The sequence below is a fragment of the Myxine glutinosa genome, chromosome 5, assembly GCF_964187855.1.
Source record: "Myxine glutinosa chromosome 5, kmMyxGlut1.1, whole genome shotgun sequence".
NCBI lineage: Eukaryota > Metazoa > Chordata > Myxini > Myxiniformes > Myxinidae > Myxine > Myxine glutinosa.
In genome coordinates, this window is record NC_136265.1 from 6,631,141 (window position 1) to 6,647,144 (window position 16,004).

General features: G+C 43.6%; 1 protein-coding gene across 1 annotated transcript in view; it reads left to right on the top strand.

Moving 5' to 3' along the window:
* TPCN2 (two pore segment channel 2) overlaps nucleotides 1-16,004 on the top strand; it is an 88,762-nt gene that overhangs the window by 12,639 nt on the left and 60,119 nt on the right. The window contains exons 3-8 of the mRNA XM_068117900.2: nucleotides 130-179; nucleotides 3,735-3,811; nucleotides 7,018-7,162; nucleotides 7,320-7,436; nucleotides 7,585-7,691; nucleotides 9,013-9,085. Of these exons, the coding sequence (XP_067974001.2) occupies nucleotides 130-179; nucleotides 3,735-3,811; nucleotides 7,018-7,162; nucleotides 7,320-7,436; nucleotides 7,585-7,691; nucleotides 9,013-9,085 (569 nt within the window). The remainder of the gene's footprint in view (nucleotides 1-129; nucleotides 180-3,734; nucleotides 3,812-7,017; nucleotides 7,163-7,319; nucleotides 7,437-7,584; nucleotides 7,692-9,012; nucleotides 9,086-16,004) is intronic.

The window sequence follows — 16,004 nt, forward strand, 5'->3', positions numbered from 1 at the left end:
CAGAGTATTGCATCATAAGGATCCAGGTTTCCACAATTCTTGGTGTTCTCAACAAATGATAAATGTGCCGTTAGATACCGTCAACTGTCTGTCTTTGATTGACCGACTGTCGTTGTCCTTCTTCCTCAGATCCTCTGTGCTTGCAGACAGCTGTTGTTTTTCTGGATGACGCGATACAGGTGTGTACTTTCTCATCAAGTTCATACTCTATCTAGGATCGAGGCTCATGGAAGAGTGAGGTGACAGATTCTAATAAGGCAACAAAATCATGACAATGGGAACAGTGGGGTCGCAGTTGTACACAATAAGCAATGAACGGACAGGTAAGGGGATACTCGATGGACAATTGAGAAATATATCACGTGTTCTAAAAGTCGGTGTCCCTCCTGCACCCCACTATCATAACCCCCCCGCCCCCCTCTTTCTACAATTATTGGGGTTGCCTCTTCATGGTGGTTGTACTCACTAACACAAATCGAGGGCCAAATCTTCCCCATTCTTCCCTGCTTCCCGGATTCGTCAGGGCAGCATGGTCATGGTCCGAGTGCTGAGCGGTCCCCAAGAAATATGGCCTCCTTCCTCTTGTCTCTTTCCCTGTCTCTCTCTCTCTCTCTCTCTCTCTCTATATATATCTCCGTCCGTCCGTCTCTCATGGCCCTGGCTCCCTGTCTCCGTCTCTCTCCCTCTCTCATGGGCCTAGCTCCCTGTCTCTGTCTCTCTCCCTCCATCTCTCATGGCCCTGGCTCCCTGTCTCTGTCTCTCTCCGTCTCTCATAGGCCTGGCTTCATGAAGGCAGGGGTACACCATCTTGGATGTGGGGGATCTCTGGATTGCTCTTGGGAGATTGATCAACTGTCTCCATGCTGTAAGCCTGTTTGACAGAACTTTCCAGGGCTCTACTACTACTACTAACTACTAACTACGACAACAACAACCAACCTTTACACCCTGGTAAGAACCTTAGGGTCATTATCCTGAATGACAGGTTGTGTGGAAGTTCAACTGCAACAAGTCTTCCATTTTGGGGGAGCTTGACACCGTGGAAAACAAGGCCCGCGAGACTATTAGAATCTTCCGTGACGAAGCAGAGTCTACGGGCCTATCACTTTCCTGTCGCATATAGGTCGGTGGTCTCTCTGTATTCTACCACCTCTTTTCTGGTCTTGCGCCCTCTGCGTTGTCTCCCCCAGGTTGCTGCAGGGTCCACCATCAACCCCCTTCCGGTGAAACAATCCAAATCCAGGATCACTGCTCATCTCCACTCATTCGTCCCTCTTTTTCCCACTCGTGGAACCAGCTTGCACATTCTCCTCAATCTCATGTTTCCCTCCAGGTCTCCACACAGCTGTTCACCACCATCTCAGATCATACCCAATCCAAAACCATGATCATTTCTACCCACGTCAACCTCCCCTTGTCCGCTCAACCCAGTCAACCTTCTAAATTTCCAGTTTTTCCTTCCTGAGGGTTTCCTTCTTTATCCATCTTTCCCATCTCATGTATCCACCACTAACACTCCTTCCTCCCCACACCCATTGTTTGTTTGTCTGTTTGTTTGTTTGTTTGTCTGTCCTCACAGAATAGGTATGCTTTTCTCTGCAACCGTTGGTCCGATTGACAAGAAATTTTCACCATAGGAGCACCTCCACCTGTAGAATTTTAAAATGATAATCATGACGTCATACCCCATGTGGTACGGGCGCCATCTTCGAAAAACCGAAAAACTTTGCACCTCTATATCTCCGAAACCGCTCCGTGGAACAAATTGAAACGTGGCTCATCGTCAAGTACTCCCCTTGATGAACAACATATGCTCATGATGACATCATCAGTGCCTTCATTATGACATCATAATTGGATGAGTAGAACGCTTGATCTGATCAGTTTGAAATTTATTGAGCATGATCTACACAAAAACTGTATTTAAGAATTAAATCGATAACGTCATTGGTTACATGGTTCAGCAGCCATAATGGATTGAACATAATTCTATGTCAATAAACCAAACAAACACAGCAGCAACTAGAACGCCCACTCAGTAGAGCGCATACTCCCGCCGTGGGTTTAGTTGGAATAATACGTTTTGTTTAACATCCCCTCTCCCCAAAACAACAAATGAAAAGGAAAGTAGGCCCTAACTGCCAGAGAATTTATTTTGATATATCTCGGAATTAGAGGAGAAAAACCTCATTTAAGAATAAGAATAAAAGCTTTAATGCAGTAAAACAGAAAAAACCTTTCCCAAAAAAATTCCTGGATCGGGAATAATATCCTGAGCTTCACCAAAAACTAATCAATTCTTCCTTATCCCAAGGGCAATCATCCCACCAACTTTCATCCAAATCCGTTCAGAACTTTTTCAGATATCTTGTTCACACACACACGAACACACACACGGACGGACACGATCGAATGCGTTACTCTCTGGCGGGAGTAATAAACCTGAAAATCGCAGAGCCAGAACCAGAATTATTTATTTGGTCTGGGAAGCCCATGCGAGGTTTCTTCTTCTTCAGCCTCTCACAACCCCGGGTGAATATGGGATCTTTTAAAAAAAAGTTCGAATTTTGCCAAATCTGTTTTATTCGTTTGTTAATAAACCTCAGCCATTGACAAATCTGGAACTAAGTCTTTATAAGTTCATCAAATACTGACACCGTGAATGACATTCGCCGAGCTAAATGTTGATATCTCTACTGAGGTAAAAAAAAAAAAAAAAAAAAAAAACAGTTTTAAAGCATTAATATACGTATCAAACGATACATAAAAAAATGAACATTGAAGACGACGCTGCTAACAAAATACACCGCTCTAACGCATAACCACGAGTTTAAACTAGATTTACAACAAATATGAAAACTATTTTCACATCACAATGTTAAATATAGAATAAATAGAAGATAATGTTAAAAAAAAATGAGCCCTATCTTCCAATGGTAAACAATCCTTCAAAAAATTCCTGGATCCGGAATAATATCCTGAGCTTCACCAAAAACTAATCAATTCTTCCTTATCCCAAGGGCAATCATCCCACCAACTTTCATCCAAATCCGTTCAGAACTTTTTCAGATATCCTGTTCACGAACACACACACACACACACACACACACACACACACACACACACACACACACACACACACACACACACACACGAGTGAATGCATTACTCCCTGGCGGGAGTAATAAACACCACACAAAATACACTGTGTGCTGTGTAGAACTGGACCTTCCGGATGTTTCTCATTGAATCCTGATGCGAGTGCGGCTGTGCCTCTGATGCAGTCAGTGCCCCCATTTCCAGTAAGCTGGTACTCGTTTTTCCGACCTTGGAACGATGACAGGCTGAGTCAACCCACCTGGTGTTGGTTAATCGAACGGCACGGGGCTCGAGCCCAAGACCCAAAGATCTTAGGCCAGGCAACTTAACCGTTAAGCTAACACCATGATTGTGGGTGTTGGTTTCATGCGACCTAAGGGGAAGACAATTTGAACATTATAACAAGTCTTGTTGTTGTTTTTTTACATCAAGCTACACTGTGTACACACAAGGCCTGGGGTTCCACCTACAGCAAGGGTTGCGGGCGAAGGGAGTTCTACCTCTTCTTAGAGGTTGAAGAAAATGAACCCCATAACCTGATACCTGTGTTCCATTATGTGTCATTCGTTTTTGTCTTTCCTTTGTCCTCCTCCCCCACTAAACTTAACCTTCCCCTATTTTTTCACTCCTTCTAGTACCGTTCCCTCTCGCATCGTACAGACGTGATGGCGTTGAGAATTCATCGCTTCTACTACTCAAAGCCCTACCAATGGTATTGCCTCAATCATTTGACCATTGGCATACAGCCGCAGAATAATTACACTCAGCAATACATTGCGATTGGCATTTCATTAACTCATTCATTGCTTGCAGCACATCACCAACGACTCATTTTAGCAAGTGAGGAGGTGCAGACAAAGATAAAGGTGGAGATTGATGTCCTTAAGGCCGTTTACTCAATACATTTCCGAAAAGAACAATTTTTTTAATGACTCAGTCAAGTGCAAGATGTCTCAGACGTTGGTTTGTGATCAGCAGAGCCGGCAGGTACTTGTGCTGTCGTCATGACAACAAGGTGGTGCAGAGGCTTGTGCAAATGCGAGGTAGTTACGCGAACATGTGGTACGGTTCATGGTGCAGGAGGAAGTTGGTTGCGACACCAATTGGGAACTTTCATGCGGAGGCGTTGATACATCTAATACACGCTATGCCATGAAAACCCGAACATGTAGAATTGATGATGTAATTGTTGGATTGTTTCAGCGTTATTTCCAAGTGCCATGACACTCACATACACATTACACACCCATAATACACACGTACACATACACTCACATGTACACACACACACACACACACACACTTCCAAATTTCTGGGTAAAACAACTTGATGCTCTTCACAATCACTACACCAGGACATTTAACGAACCGATCCAAGAGGAAAAGGCAGTGGATGAGTAGCTCGTAGAAGGGAGCATCTTTCTCATCCCAAAATCGGAGGAAACCCAACTTCCCCACAAATACCGGCCGATAACATGCCGACCAACCACATACAAACTGCGGCAGGAATCATCACATAAATGATGTACCGTCATCGAACACAACAAGGAGGTTTAGAGGCAGAACAAAAGGGATGTGAGAGAGGGTGTAATGGAACAATTGACCACCTACTACTGAACAAGGCCAAACTTGAAAATTGCAAAATGTGAAAAACTAAATTATCCACCGCCTGGATAGAATATAAGAAAGCTTTTGATAGTGTCCCACATTCGTGGATGATAAAATGCATGCACATATACAAAATCAATCCCCAAATAATCAAACTGATTGGAAAAGGAATGGAGCTCTGGAATACCACCTTGAATTACAGCACTCGGAAGGGAATATCGAAATACCAGATGTGAAGATATGACGTGGAATCTTCCAGGGAGACGGTCTTTCCCCCCTTTTGTTTTGTCGGGCTTTGGACCCACTAAGTAACCCCATCAATGAACAAAGACACGGATACACCCTAACAACCAATAGACCAACATCCAAAGAAATAGGAAAGGTGACACATCTACCATACATGGATGATTTAAAACTCTTCTTGTCAAATGACGAAAAATTGACAGAACAACGAAAACGAGTAAAATGGTTTTCCGAGGACCTTCAAATGGAATTTGGGCTACACAGGTGTGCCAAGTGCACATTTGTACAAGGTAAACCAACAAAAACAGACAACATAAAAATTGACCTTCAAACAACAATACAGAAGTTAGAAAACGAAGCATCATACAAATACCTCGGAGTAGAAGAGGGACACCAAATATGTCACAAACAAATGTGCAAAATAATCGCCAAGGAATACCGACGTAGAACGAAGCTGATCCTGAAAACATACCTCTCCCAAAGAAACAAAATCAAAGCCATAAACTAGCTCGCAGTACCAGCGTTCTGATATAGCTGCAGAATAATAAACTGGGCCCAATCAGAAATCAACAAGCGAGACATCAAAACAAGAAAACTCCTTACCATCCACAAAATGTTCCACAAAAACCAGTGCATCCCGAGACGAGAGGGAGGGAGCGGCCTGATGGAACTCAACCAGGTGCACAGAGTGACGAGTGTAGGACTAGCTGAGTATGTGAAATGCTCAACAGACTATCGGATGCAATTTGTAAACAAGCATGAACACAACAAACCTGAAAAAACATCCCTAAATCACCTTGCAAAGAATTTCCAAAAACAGGTGCAAATAGAAGATGCTGCACAGGAAAATGAAACAGTAACAAATAGAGGCCCATCAATTGCAAAAAAAGAGAAAATAAATATATAAAAAGAAATATCAAGAAATATACACCAACAACTGGAAGAACGAAAAAAAAGAGCAGGAAAATACAAAAAAAAAAATTGGACAGAGTGGGGATAGACAAAGAAGGCTCATTGGAATGGTGAAGAAGAGATCAGCTCAACTGGGACGGCGAAAAAATCATAATAAGTGCTCAAGATCAAGGACACTACACCAATGGATTTTAAAAGATTGCAGGACTGAGCCAGACGGACAAGTGTAGATTCTGCAAGACAGAAACAGGAAGTACTAGTCACCTGCTCTCGGGATGCAAAAAACTATCGGAACAACTTTACACACAACGGCATAACAAAGTATGCAAAGTGGATTCATTGACAAATCTGCAAAATTGTAAACTTGCCAGGACCAGAAAACTCATGGAAACACAAACCAAGGGCAATCGTTGAAAATGAGGCCGTCCTGCTCATGTACGACCTGATGATTCCATCCAGCGTGAACATAGAAAACAAACAATTGCATCCGGACATTTTACTCAGGCACAAAAAGGAAAAGACAGCATTGATGATTGAGATATCAGTACACAGCGATTTTGGCCTAAACAAGGCAGAAATCAAGAAAATCACCAAATACCAGGACCTCAAAAAGGGGTTCAGAGATCTTGGAAGCTGAAGAGCATCGAAATTGTACCAGTGATAATTGGAGCAAAAGGAATGATGAAGAAGAACCTCACTGAGATTTTAAAAACCATCCCCAGGAATATCACCACAAATGAACCACAACTGGAGGCAATCCGGGGTTCGGTGACGATTCCTGAAAAGAGATCTTGGACCAAAACTGTGAAAAGGTTGAACAGTTTGGTCCGTGAACCGTGATCCCTTTGCGAAGAAGAGGTGGATACTTTGGGTCCTGGGAGGACTCTTTCACCTCCTGAAACCCGAACATGGAGATAACAACCAACAGCACACACACACACACATAGAAACACGCACAGACACACACAGACACGCACAGACACACACAGACACAAACACACACACCTCATCCATTTCTCGTAGATTTACGTATTTGCATTTCGGACAACAACCTCTTTTTACCTGTGCACCATCTCAACTGTTTACTTTGTTTTTGTCCAAGGATCCTTCACGAGACTCATTTCGCCAGGTACATGCTCCTTTCTTTTGCACCAGGACACTGAGAGGAGCCACTGCAATAATCCTCTTTCTTGCCTTCATCGAAAAGCCGAACCTGATGACCTTCGATATACCATGTGGTGCCCTGGAGACGTTCGAGGCCATTTGTCTTCTGATCTTCCTCCTAAATCTTGCTCTCAAGGTTCATCCACAATTGCGTCTACCTCGCCAACCTGATTGTTTATACCTGTAATACTGTACTACAATGCAGGCAAATCCTCAGTGTGCAGTGTCAAATGATCTCGTTTCGGACTGGATTGTGGTCCGAAAGGACGTGACCATCAAACGATTGCCTGCAGGTGGCCTTGGTGCAAATGGATGGCGTAGCTCGTTCCCACTGGTTACAGGTGTACCTTTTGTGCATTGCGGTCTCTCTCATTGACTGGGGAATCTCCATCTCGTACGTCTGCAAAGAGGTGAGGCATACGCTTGTCGGTTTGACGAACTTGTACCGCACCTGTAAAAACACTTCCTTTTGATGCATGCATATTACACCTTGTCCTTACCTGCATGTTTTATCCACTGCTGTTGTGCTCGTTATTCCGTGTACGGTTGTGGACGCAGACGATTCGTGTTCGACGAATCCTTCGTCCCTTCTTCTTGCTCGAGAACTCCTCGCATATGAAAAAGATTCTGAAATGCATCGGCTACACCATACCTGATATACTGAGGTAAAGGGCCTGAAAGAGGGAAGTGACCTGACAAGTTTGGAAAGTTTATACAGCTCACTGTACCTGAAAACAATATGGCGGACACCATTGATGTGTCTTCACTCGTATATTCACAAGTTGTTGTTGTCTGCCCATTCAGCCAGAATGTTGTACAACTCTTGTAAATTCGGTTCAGCTGAATGACCTGCAGGAAACAAAAGAGGTGGAAGGGGGAATTTATGGAAAAAAAAAAGAAAAAAAAAAGACCATCGGTAGTCTTAACAACAGCGTAGCCCTGGGCTTGGATATGCTGAGTGCAGGATCTGCTGTCCCCCTGTCATGTGACCAGATCCTCAGCTCTGATTGGTGGACATTTGTGAGGGACATAAATACATACACCGGACGGACAGACAAACGCTGTTCCAGACTGTGTTCACACTGTAACAATATGGCTGCCGAACCACATGACTGATGACGTCATCTTTTTTTTCTGACCAATTTATCCCTAGATCACGCTCAATAATTTTCATACTGATTGGATCAACAGTTCTACTTATCAATTTATGACGTCATAATGAAGGCACCTATGACATCACCACTAACATATGTTATTCCCTATGCGGAGTACTTTAGAATGAGCCACCTTTCAATTTTTTCCATGGTGCAGTTTTGGAGATACAGGTGCAAAGTTTTTCGGTTTTTCCAAAATGGCGCCTGTACCACGTGACCTATGACGTCATAATTATTTTAAAAGTTCTACAGGAGGCGTTGCACCTATGGTGAAAATTTTGTGTCAATCGGACCAACGGTGGCAGAGAAAACGAATTTTAAAGAGAATAAACCCACAGAATGCCGGCGGAAGGGATATCCATACATACATACATACATACATGCATACATACATACATGGCCCTGGGTTTCGAGTCCACTAGGGGGGGGGGTAGCCTCAGTTACCCTCAAACTTTAGGGGCCTGAGGCTGCCACGCACGAATATACTCTATCCCACTACACAAAGGGAAGGAGCTATGATAATGCTACACTATGGAAATAGCTACACTAAGGGACCTATATGGTGGTTGCCATTGCCTCTGAGCGGTTTTGTAAAACTGTCATACATACATACATACATACATACATACATACAGACAGGCATTGTCCTACGGGCTACGCTGTATCAAGTTTCATGCAGGCCAGAGGACAATTAAAAGTGACCTATCGTGAAACGTGGTTGTGGTTAAGGTTGTGGGTGGGAGTTGGGACGGGGGGGGGGGGGGCGGAGGAGAGGTCGTGTGAAGAGGAGACATCATCACGTACGAAACTCATGAAAGTTTCTCATTCTCAGGGTGATGATGCTGCTGTCTTTCCATCTATACTTCTTCACAATGCTGGCAATCCTGTTCTTCCAAAAAGGAAAGGTACCATCATCCAACACCACCTCAAATACACCACCCCAAATACATTATACCTCAGGGATTGGCCTGTTCGTCTTCCCATCAAAAACAATGGCTAATTATACCAGTTCACCAGGTGCAAACCCCAACTACCTTATGTTTGGGTACGTCCATTCTTCATTGGACTAGTCCATTGTCGACTAGTGCCTTTGTGATTCATGTTAAAGTGCACCGCTATCTCCTATTGTCCTTGTCCTCCATGTGAATTATGAACAAGCTAGTCCATGAGTCTTAGATCGAAGTAAAATAAAGTAATTTTAAAAAGCACTTCATTCCTTGTCAGAATAAAATTCATCATTCCGGTTGGAATCAAACCTCTCGCTGTTTGAAATCTCCAATTACTTCCTCAATATCATCAACAAGTATATCACAATTCAATATTTATATAATTATTTATAAATTTATAATTCAGTATATCACTATTTAATATTCATGTAATTATTTATATAATTATATATAATTTATTAACTATAATATTTATATAATTATTTATAAATTTATAATTTAGTATATCACTATTTAATACACCACATGACCAAAAGTATGTGGACACAAGTTGTAATTAGTGGATTCGGCTATTTCAGCCACACCCATTGCTGACAGGTATATATAATCAAGCACACAGCCATGCAGTCTCCATAGAAAAACATTGGCAGGAGAATGGGCCGTACTGAAGAACTCAGTGACTTTCAACGTGGCACCGTCATAGGATGCCACCTTTCCAACAAGTCAGTTCGTCAAATTTCGGCCCTGCTAGAGCTGCTCCAGTCAACTGTAAGTGCTGTTATTGTGAAGTTGAAACGTCTAGGAGCAACAACAGCTCAGCCGCGAAGTGGTAGGCCTCACAAGCTTACAGAACGGGACTGCCGAGTGCTGAAGCGCATAGCGCGTAAAAATCGTCTGTCCTCGGTTGCAATACTCACTGCCGAGTTCCAAACTGCCTCTGGAAGCAACGTCAGCACAACAACTGTTCATCAGGAGCTTCATGAAATGGGTTTACACGGCTGAGCAGCCGCACAGAAGCCTAAGATCACCATGTGCAATGCCAAGCATTGGCTGGAGTGGTGTAAAGCTCGCCGCCATTGGACTCTGGAGCAGTGGAAACGCATTCTCTAGAGTGATGAATCACGCTTCACCATCTGGCAGTCTGACGGACGAATCTGGGTTTGACGGATGCCAGGAGAACACCACCTGCCCGAATGCATAGTGCCAACTGTAAAGTTTGGTGGAGGAGGAATAATGGTCTGAGGCTGTTTTTTATGGTTCGAGCTAGGCCTCTAAGTTCCAGTGAACGGAAATCCTAATGCTACAGCATACAATGACATTCTCGACGATTGTGTGCTTCCAACTTTGTGGCAACAGTTTGGGGAAGGCCCTTTCCTGTTTCATCATGATAATGCCCCCATGCACAAAGCGATGTCCATCCAGAAATGGTTTGTCGAGATTGGTGTGGAAGAACTTGACTGGCCTGAAAAGAGCCCTGACCTCAACCCCATCAAACACCATTGGGATGAATTGGAACGCCGACTGTGAGCCAGGCCTAATCGCCCAACATCAGTGCCCGACCTCACTAATGCTCTTGTGACTCACTTATGAATGGAAGCAAATCCCCGCAGCAATGTGCCGACATCTAGTGGAAAGCCTTCCAAGAAGAGTGGAGGCTGTTATAGCAGCAAAGGGGGGACCAACTCCATATTAATGCCCATGATTTTGGAATGAGATGTGTGATGTTCGGGTGTCCACATACTTTTGGTCATGTAGTGTATTTATGTAATTATTTATATAATTATATATAATTTATGAAATATTTTTATATAATTATTTATAAATTTATAATTTCGTATTTCACTATTTAATATTTATGGAATTATTTATGTATAGTGTAGCAGCATAGCAAACCTGTTGTGCATTTTGTGATACAAGCACCAAATTTGGCACAAATGTACATTAATATGTTGCGAACATTTTCAGATATTGGGCCACTTGAAATTCCGTAATTTTTTTTTTCAAATTTTTTCAAATTTCGTAATTTCAAATTTTTCGGGTGACACCGTCACAATTTCGGTCTTCGAGGCCGGCCGATATAGTGGGGCGGCTTAGCCCAAATATTCAAAAGAATTGTGCATTTTGTGATACAAGCACCAAATTTGGCACAAATGTACATTAATATGTTGCGAACATTGTGTGGTCAGCAATGAAGACGAGAGTCTGAATTACATGTATGCAAAAGACCTTGTGAACCAGTGAAGCAAATACACGGGTAAGCATGAATTAAATCTAGGGCATGATATAATTTCCATGATGTTTACCTCTACACTCAATGGTGGAAGGAGGTAATGTTTTGATCCCAGCTTGTCTGTATGTCTGTTTGTCTGTTAGTCCACAAAATTCCAGACAAAGCTTGTAGTAGTGGTAGTTGTAGTGGTAGTGGTGATAACAGAAATTGTTATATAGAACTGAACTTATATAATTATTATTATATGCAGAAAATAACTTCATTTCTATATGCCCTGCAGTGGACAGGTTAATTGGTTTATGCACTGAAGGGGTCACCCTGGTGTGCACTGCTGTGTTCTGCCTCACTGAGTTGTTCAGGTATGATGTACTCAGCACAAGCTTCCGGTCGGCCCGGAGGTGGGGGTGCGGGGCCTGTCACGGAACGTCAAAACAAACGGCCTGCCGGGGCCGCCCAAAAGTCGGGCGTGAGGGGCGCGTCCACTAATGGAACGCCTCTCGCTTCCCAGATCGAGGGCCACGTGGTCAGGAGAACCTCGTCCCTTCCGGTCACACTTTGCCTATCGGCCGGCCTCGAAGACCGAAATTGTGACGGTGTCACCCGAAAAATTTGAAATTACGAAATTTGAAAAAATTTGAAAAAAAAAATTACGGAATTTCAAGTGGCCCAATATCTGAAAATGTTCGCAACATATTAATGTACATTTGTGCCAAATTTGGTGCTTGTTTCACAAAATGCACAATTCTTTTGAATATTTGGGCTAAGCCGCCCCACTAGTAATTATATATAATATATGAAATATAATATTTATATAATTATTTATAAATGTATCATCTATATTATAAAACAGGAGTGTCCGTCCATCCGTCTGTCCATCCCCAAATTACTCCCTCAGTTTTGGGACTAGCCCCGCCAAACCTGTGGAACGTTTTGGGGTCCCAGCGGATGTTCTAAGGTAGGTAAGAGGTTTCAAAAAATCCCCAATAAAATTATGATTTTGAACTTAACTCAATACGAACCTGCTGCGAATCTGGAAGTGGCCAGATGACGGCAATGAGCTGGTTTGATAATATCTCAATACAATCGTCATTTAAAACAGTATTTTGTTAAAGTATCAATTTATGATTGGAATGACGTTTGGAATTGAGTGAATACAATTACGATTTTGAATTCGCAATTGTATTCACCCAACGGTACAGAACTTCACATCAGGATTTAAATTTTTTTTTTTTTGTCATGAATGTTGTTAAAAGTTAATTTTTTTATATTAATGCTATTTAATTTGTAATTGGTGTTATGCTGTTTGGAATGAAAAAAGATATTGAGTTCAAGTGAATGACGAAATGGCATCACGGTTTCTACTTTCCAAGCGTGACATTCGCGGATCACCATATGCAGATTCGCCATTGATTGGGTATGGAACCATTCAAACGGGTACGTTTTTCGTGGAAGTCCTTCACGAACCTGCTGTCCATGCTTGATGTTCGACTTCAGGTGGCACAGGAATGTGGAATTTATTGCTTCCATGGTTTCCCATTCGTCGTTTTTTTTTTTGTTTTTTTTTTTACCCAAGTCTTTCACGAAACTGCTGTCCATGCTTGATGTTCGACTGCAGGTGGCATAGGAATGTGGAATTTTTTGGTTTCATGCTTTGGCATTCACCGTTTCTGCATTGTCTGTTTGTTTATGGCCTCCCACCCGTGCGTGGCACAGGTACCTCGCTAGTTTCATATTAAAAAAACCAAAAATTCCCTTTTTAAGGCCATTTTCCCTGCTAGAGGGGGGGGGGGGGGGGGGGGTTAGCCTTGCGGGCCCCATGACAATTGTCATGGTTCCCTTTTTGAGGCAATGTTTTTATGGCCGGATTCCCTTCCTGACGCCAACCCTTTGGTCGCCTCTTGCAACACGCAGGGATACGGTGTACCTATTCTAAACCGGGGCACACACTGGCAAAATTTCTAACTTAGTTTATCACTATTTAATATTAATGTAATTATTTATAAATTTATAATTTAGTATCTCACTTTAATATTTATGTAATTATTTATATAATCTATATATATATAAAAGAAAGTTTTTGTTTGTTTGTTTATGTGTTTTTTTTTTTTTTTTTTTTTTTTTTTTTGTATACAAGATCGAGGCTCGTGAAAGAGCAAACATTAATCACACAAAAAGACAAACCGACACACAAAACACAAAAAACAAGGGGAGCGGCAGACAAGATGGGGAGAGAGGGGGGAGGACACAAAAGAGAGGGGGAAGAAGGGGAAGGACACAAACACAACATTTGAGAGCAGGGACATCGGGAGGACTTGGGGGGAGGTGGGAGAGGATTAAAACATATGAACACTGCAAGGACTCTGGGGTGAATTACCGGGGGTAGAAAAGATCAAGGTTTTCGATGGGGGAAGATAAGAGATGGTGGTGAACAGCTGTTTTAAAGACCTGGAGGGAGGAGTGGGATTGAAGGGAGTGGGGGAGTTTGTTCCAGAGGCGGGAGAAAAGGGGAATGAAAGAGTGAAGGTGAGCAGAGAGCCTAGACTTTGGCAGTTTAACCATAAGAGGGTTGCAGGCAGATCTTGTGCGACCTGAAGGAATATTGGGGGGACAGAGCACAGAGAGAGCTGGGGGGGCAAGGCCGGAGAGGAGTCGGTAGAAGACAGAAAGACCACCAACCTGCCTGCGGTGAGTGAGTGAAAGGCCCTGGGCGTTGACTACATCGCAGGAGATTCCAATGATTCTGAAAGCTTTGGCCTCAACAGCGTGAAGCCGAGCAAGGTGTGAGGCAGGAGCACCAGCCCAGAGGGGGGAACAGTATTCCATTGAGCTGCGGATGAAAGCCTTGTATGTGGTGAGGAGCTCAGGTGTGCCAAGGAAGGACTTCGCACGACGGAGGATGCCCAGTCGGCGACTGGCTTTGGAGGCCAGCTTGGAAATGTGGTTTTCCCAAGAAAGATCATGGCAGATAGTGAGACCCAAAAGCTTGAGCGACAGAACTTCTTGGAGAGGATTGTTGAGAAAGTAGATGGGAGGGTTGTCCAGTCGGTCCTTTCGGAGAGACATTGTAAGAGTGTGAGATTTGTCAGGATTGAAAGACATGTTCCACTTGTTTGACCAGTCTGTGATTTTGTCCAGGTCTGCAGAGAGTGAGGAGGCTGCAGACTGCCGATCTGAGGGATGAGGAATGGAGCGACAGAGAGTAGAGTTGTCAGCAAAGAGATAGAGAGGATTTTCAAGAGAGTCAGAGAGATCATTGATGAAGACCAGAAAAAGCACAGGGCCCAGAACACTACCTTGGGGAACTCCAGCCTGAACAGGAAGAGGAGATGAGAGAAACCCATTCAGGGCCACACGTTGACTACGACCAGAGAGGAAGTCCGCCAGCCATGCGTGGAGATTTCCATGGATACCAAAGGAGGAGAGTTTGGAGAGCAGAGCAGGGTGCCAGACCGTATCGAAGGCACGTGAAATGTCAAGGGAGACAGCTCTAATTTCCTGTTTGGCGTTGAGGACCTCCATCCATTGTTGAGAAAGCAGAAGCAGCATGTCCAGAGTAGAGTGACCAGGTCTGAAACCAAATTGATGATCAGAGATCAAGCCATTGGAGAAGAGGAAAGATTTAATATCTGAAGCAATGATGGATTCCATGACTTTGCTGATAATTGGGAGAAGGCTGATTGGTCTGTAGTTGCTGGGATCTGTTTTTGCACCTTTTTTGTGCAAAGCGGTGATGTTGGCTGATTTCCAAGCAGATGGCAGATGACCTTGAGCAAAAGAGAGGGTGAAGAGAACAGAAAGAGGGAGTGAAAGAGCAGAAGAACATGGTTTTAGGACCCGTGGGCTGATTCCGTCAGGACCAGTTGCAGAATCAGAGTCGAGGGTTGACAGAAACTTTTCCACCTTGTCAGGAGGAAAGGACACAGAGTCCAGGAGCAGCTGGGTACGACTGGGTACGGTGGGTACAGAGAGGGATGGGTTTGGGACACAAGATTTAGAGGCAAACACAGAGTTGAGGCATTCAGCTTTTTCACGTGCGGAGTCAGCCGTTAAGCCGTTTGAGGTGAGGGAGGGGATGGAGGGGGAACAAACACCAGAAACAGATTTGACCAGACGCCACCAGGATTTGGAAGAGGGAGACAGATAAGAGAGTTCGGTCTTGAGAATGGTGAGATATTGTTTCCTGGCTCTCCTGAGGGTGGACACACACTTGTTTCGGGCTTTGTGAAAGGAAATGAGATTTCCTTCCGTTGGATTTGCTTTCCAGGAGACGAAAGCAAGTTGTTTCAGGGCAACAGCCTCACCACAAGATTCCGTGTACCATGGACGGGAGGAAGGGTATGACAACTGAAGACGAGATGGTATAAATCTGTGCATGAGAGAGAGCAATTTACTTTGAAAGAATTCCCAGGATGAGTTGATGTCAGAGGCGGTAGAGATGGGAGACCAGTCCAGATGATTGATGGCTGCTTGAAGACCGTGCCAGTTGGCCTGAGTGAAATGCCAGACTCGTCGACGCTGAGGAGGCTCTCTGAGAATGGTCAGAGAGATGTCCACTTTGACAAGCACATGATCAGATGAGCCGATTGGAGCAGAAGAAGAGCAGCAGACATTTTCAGGGAAGTTTGTCATAACCAAATCCAGAAGAGA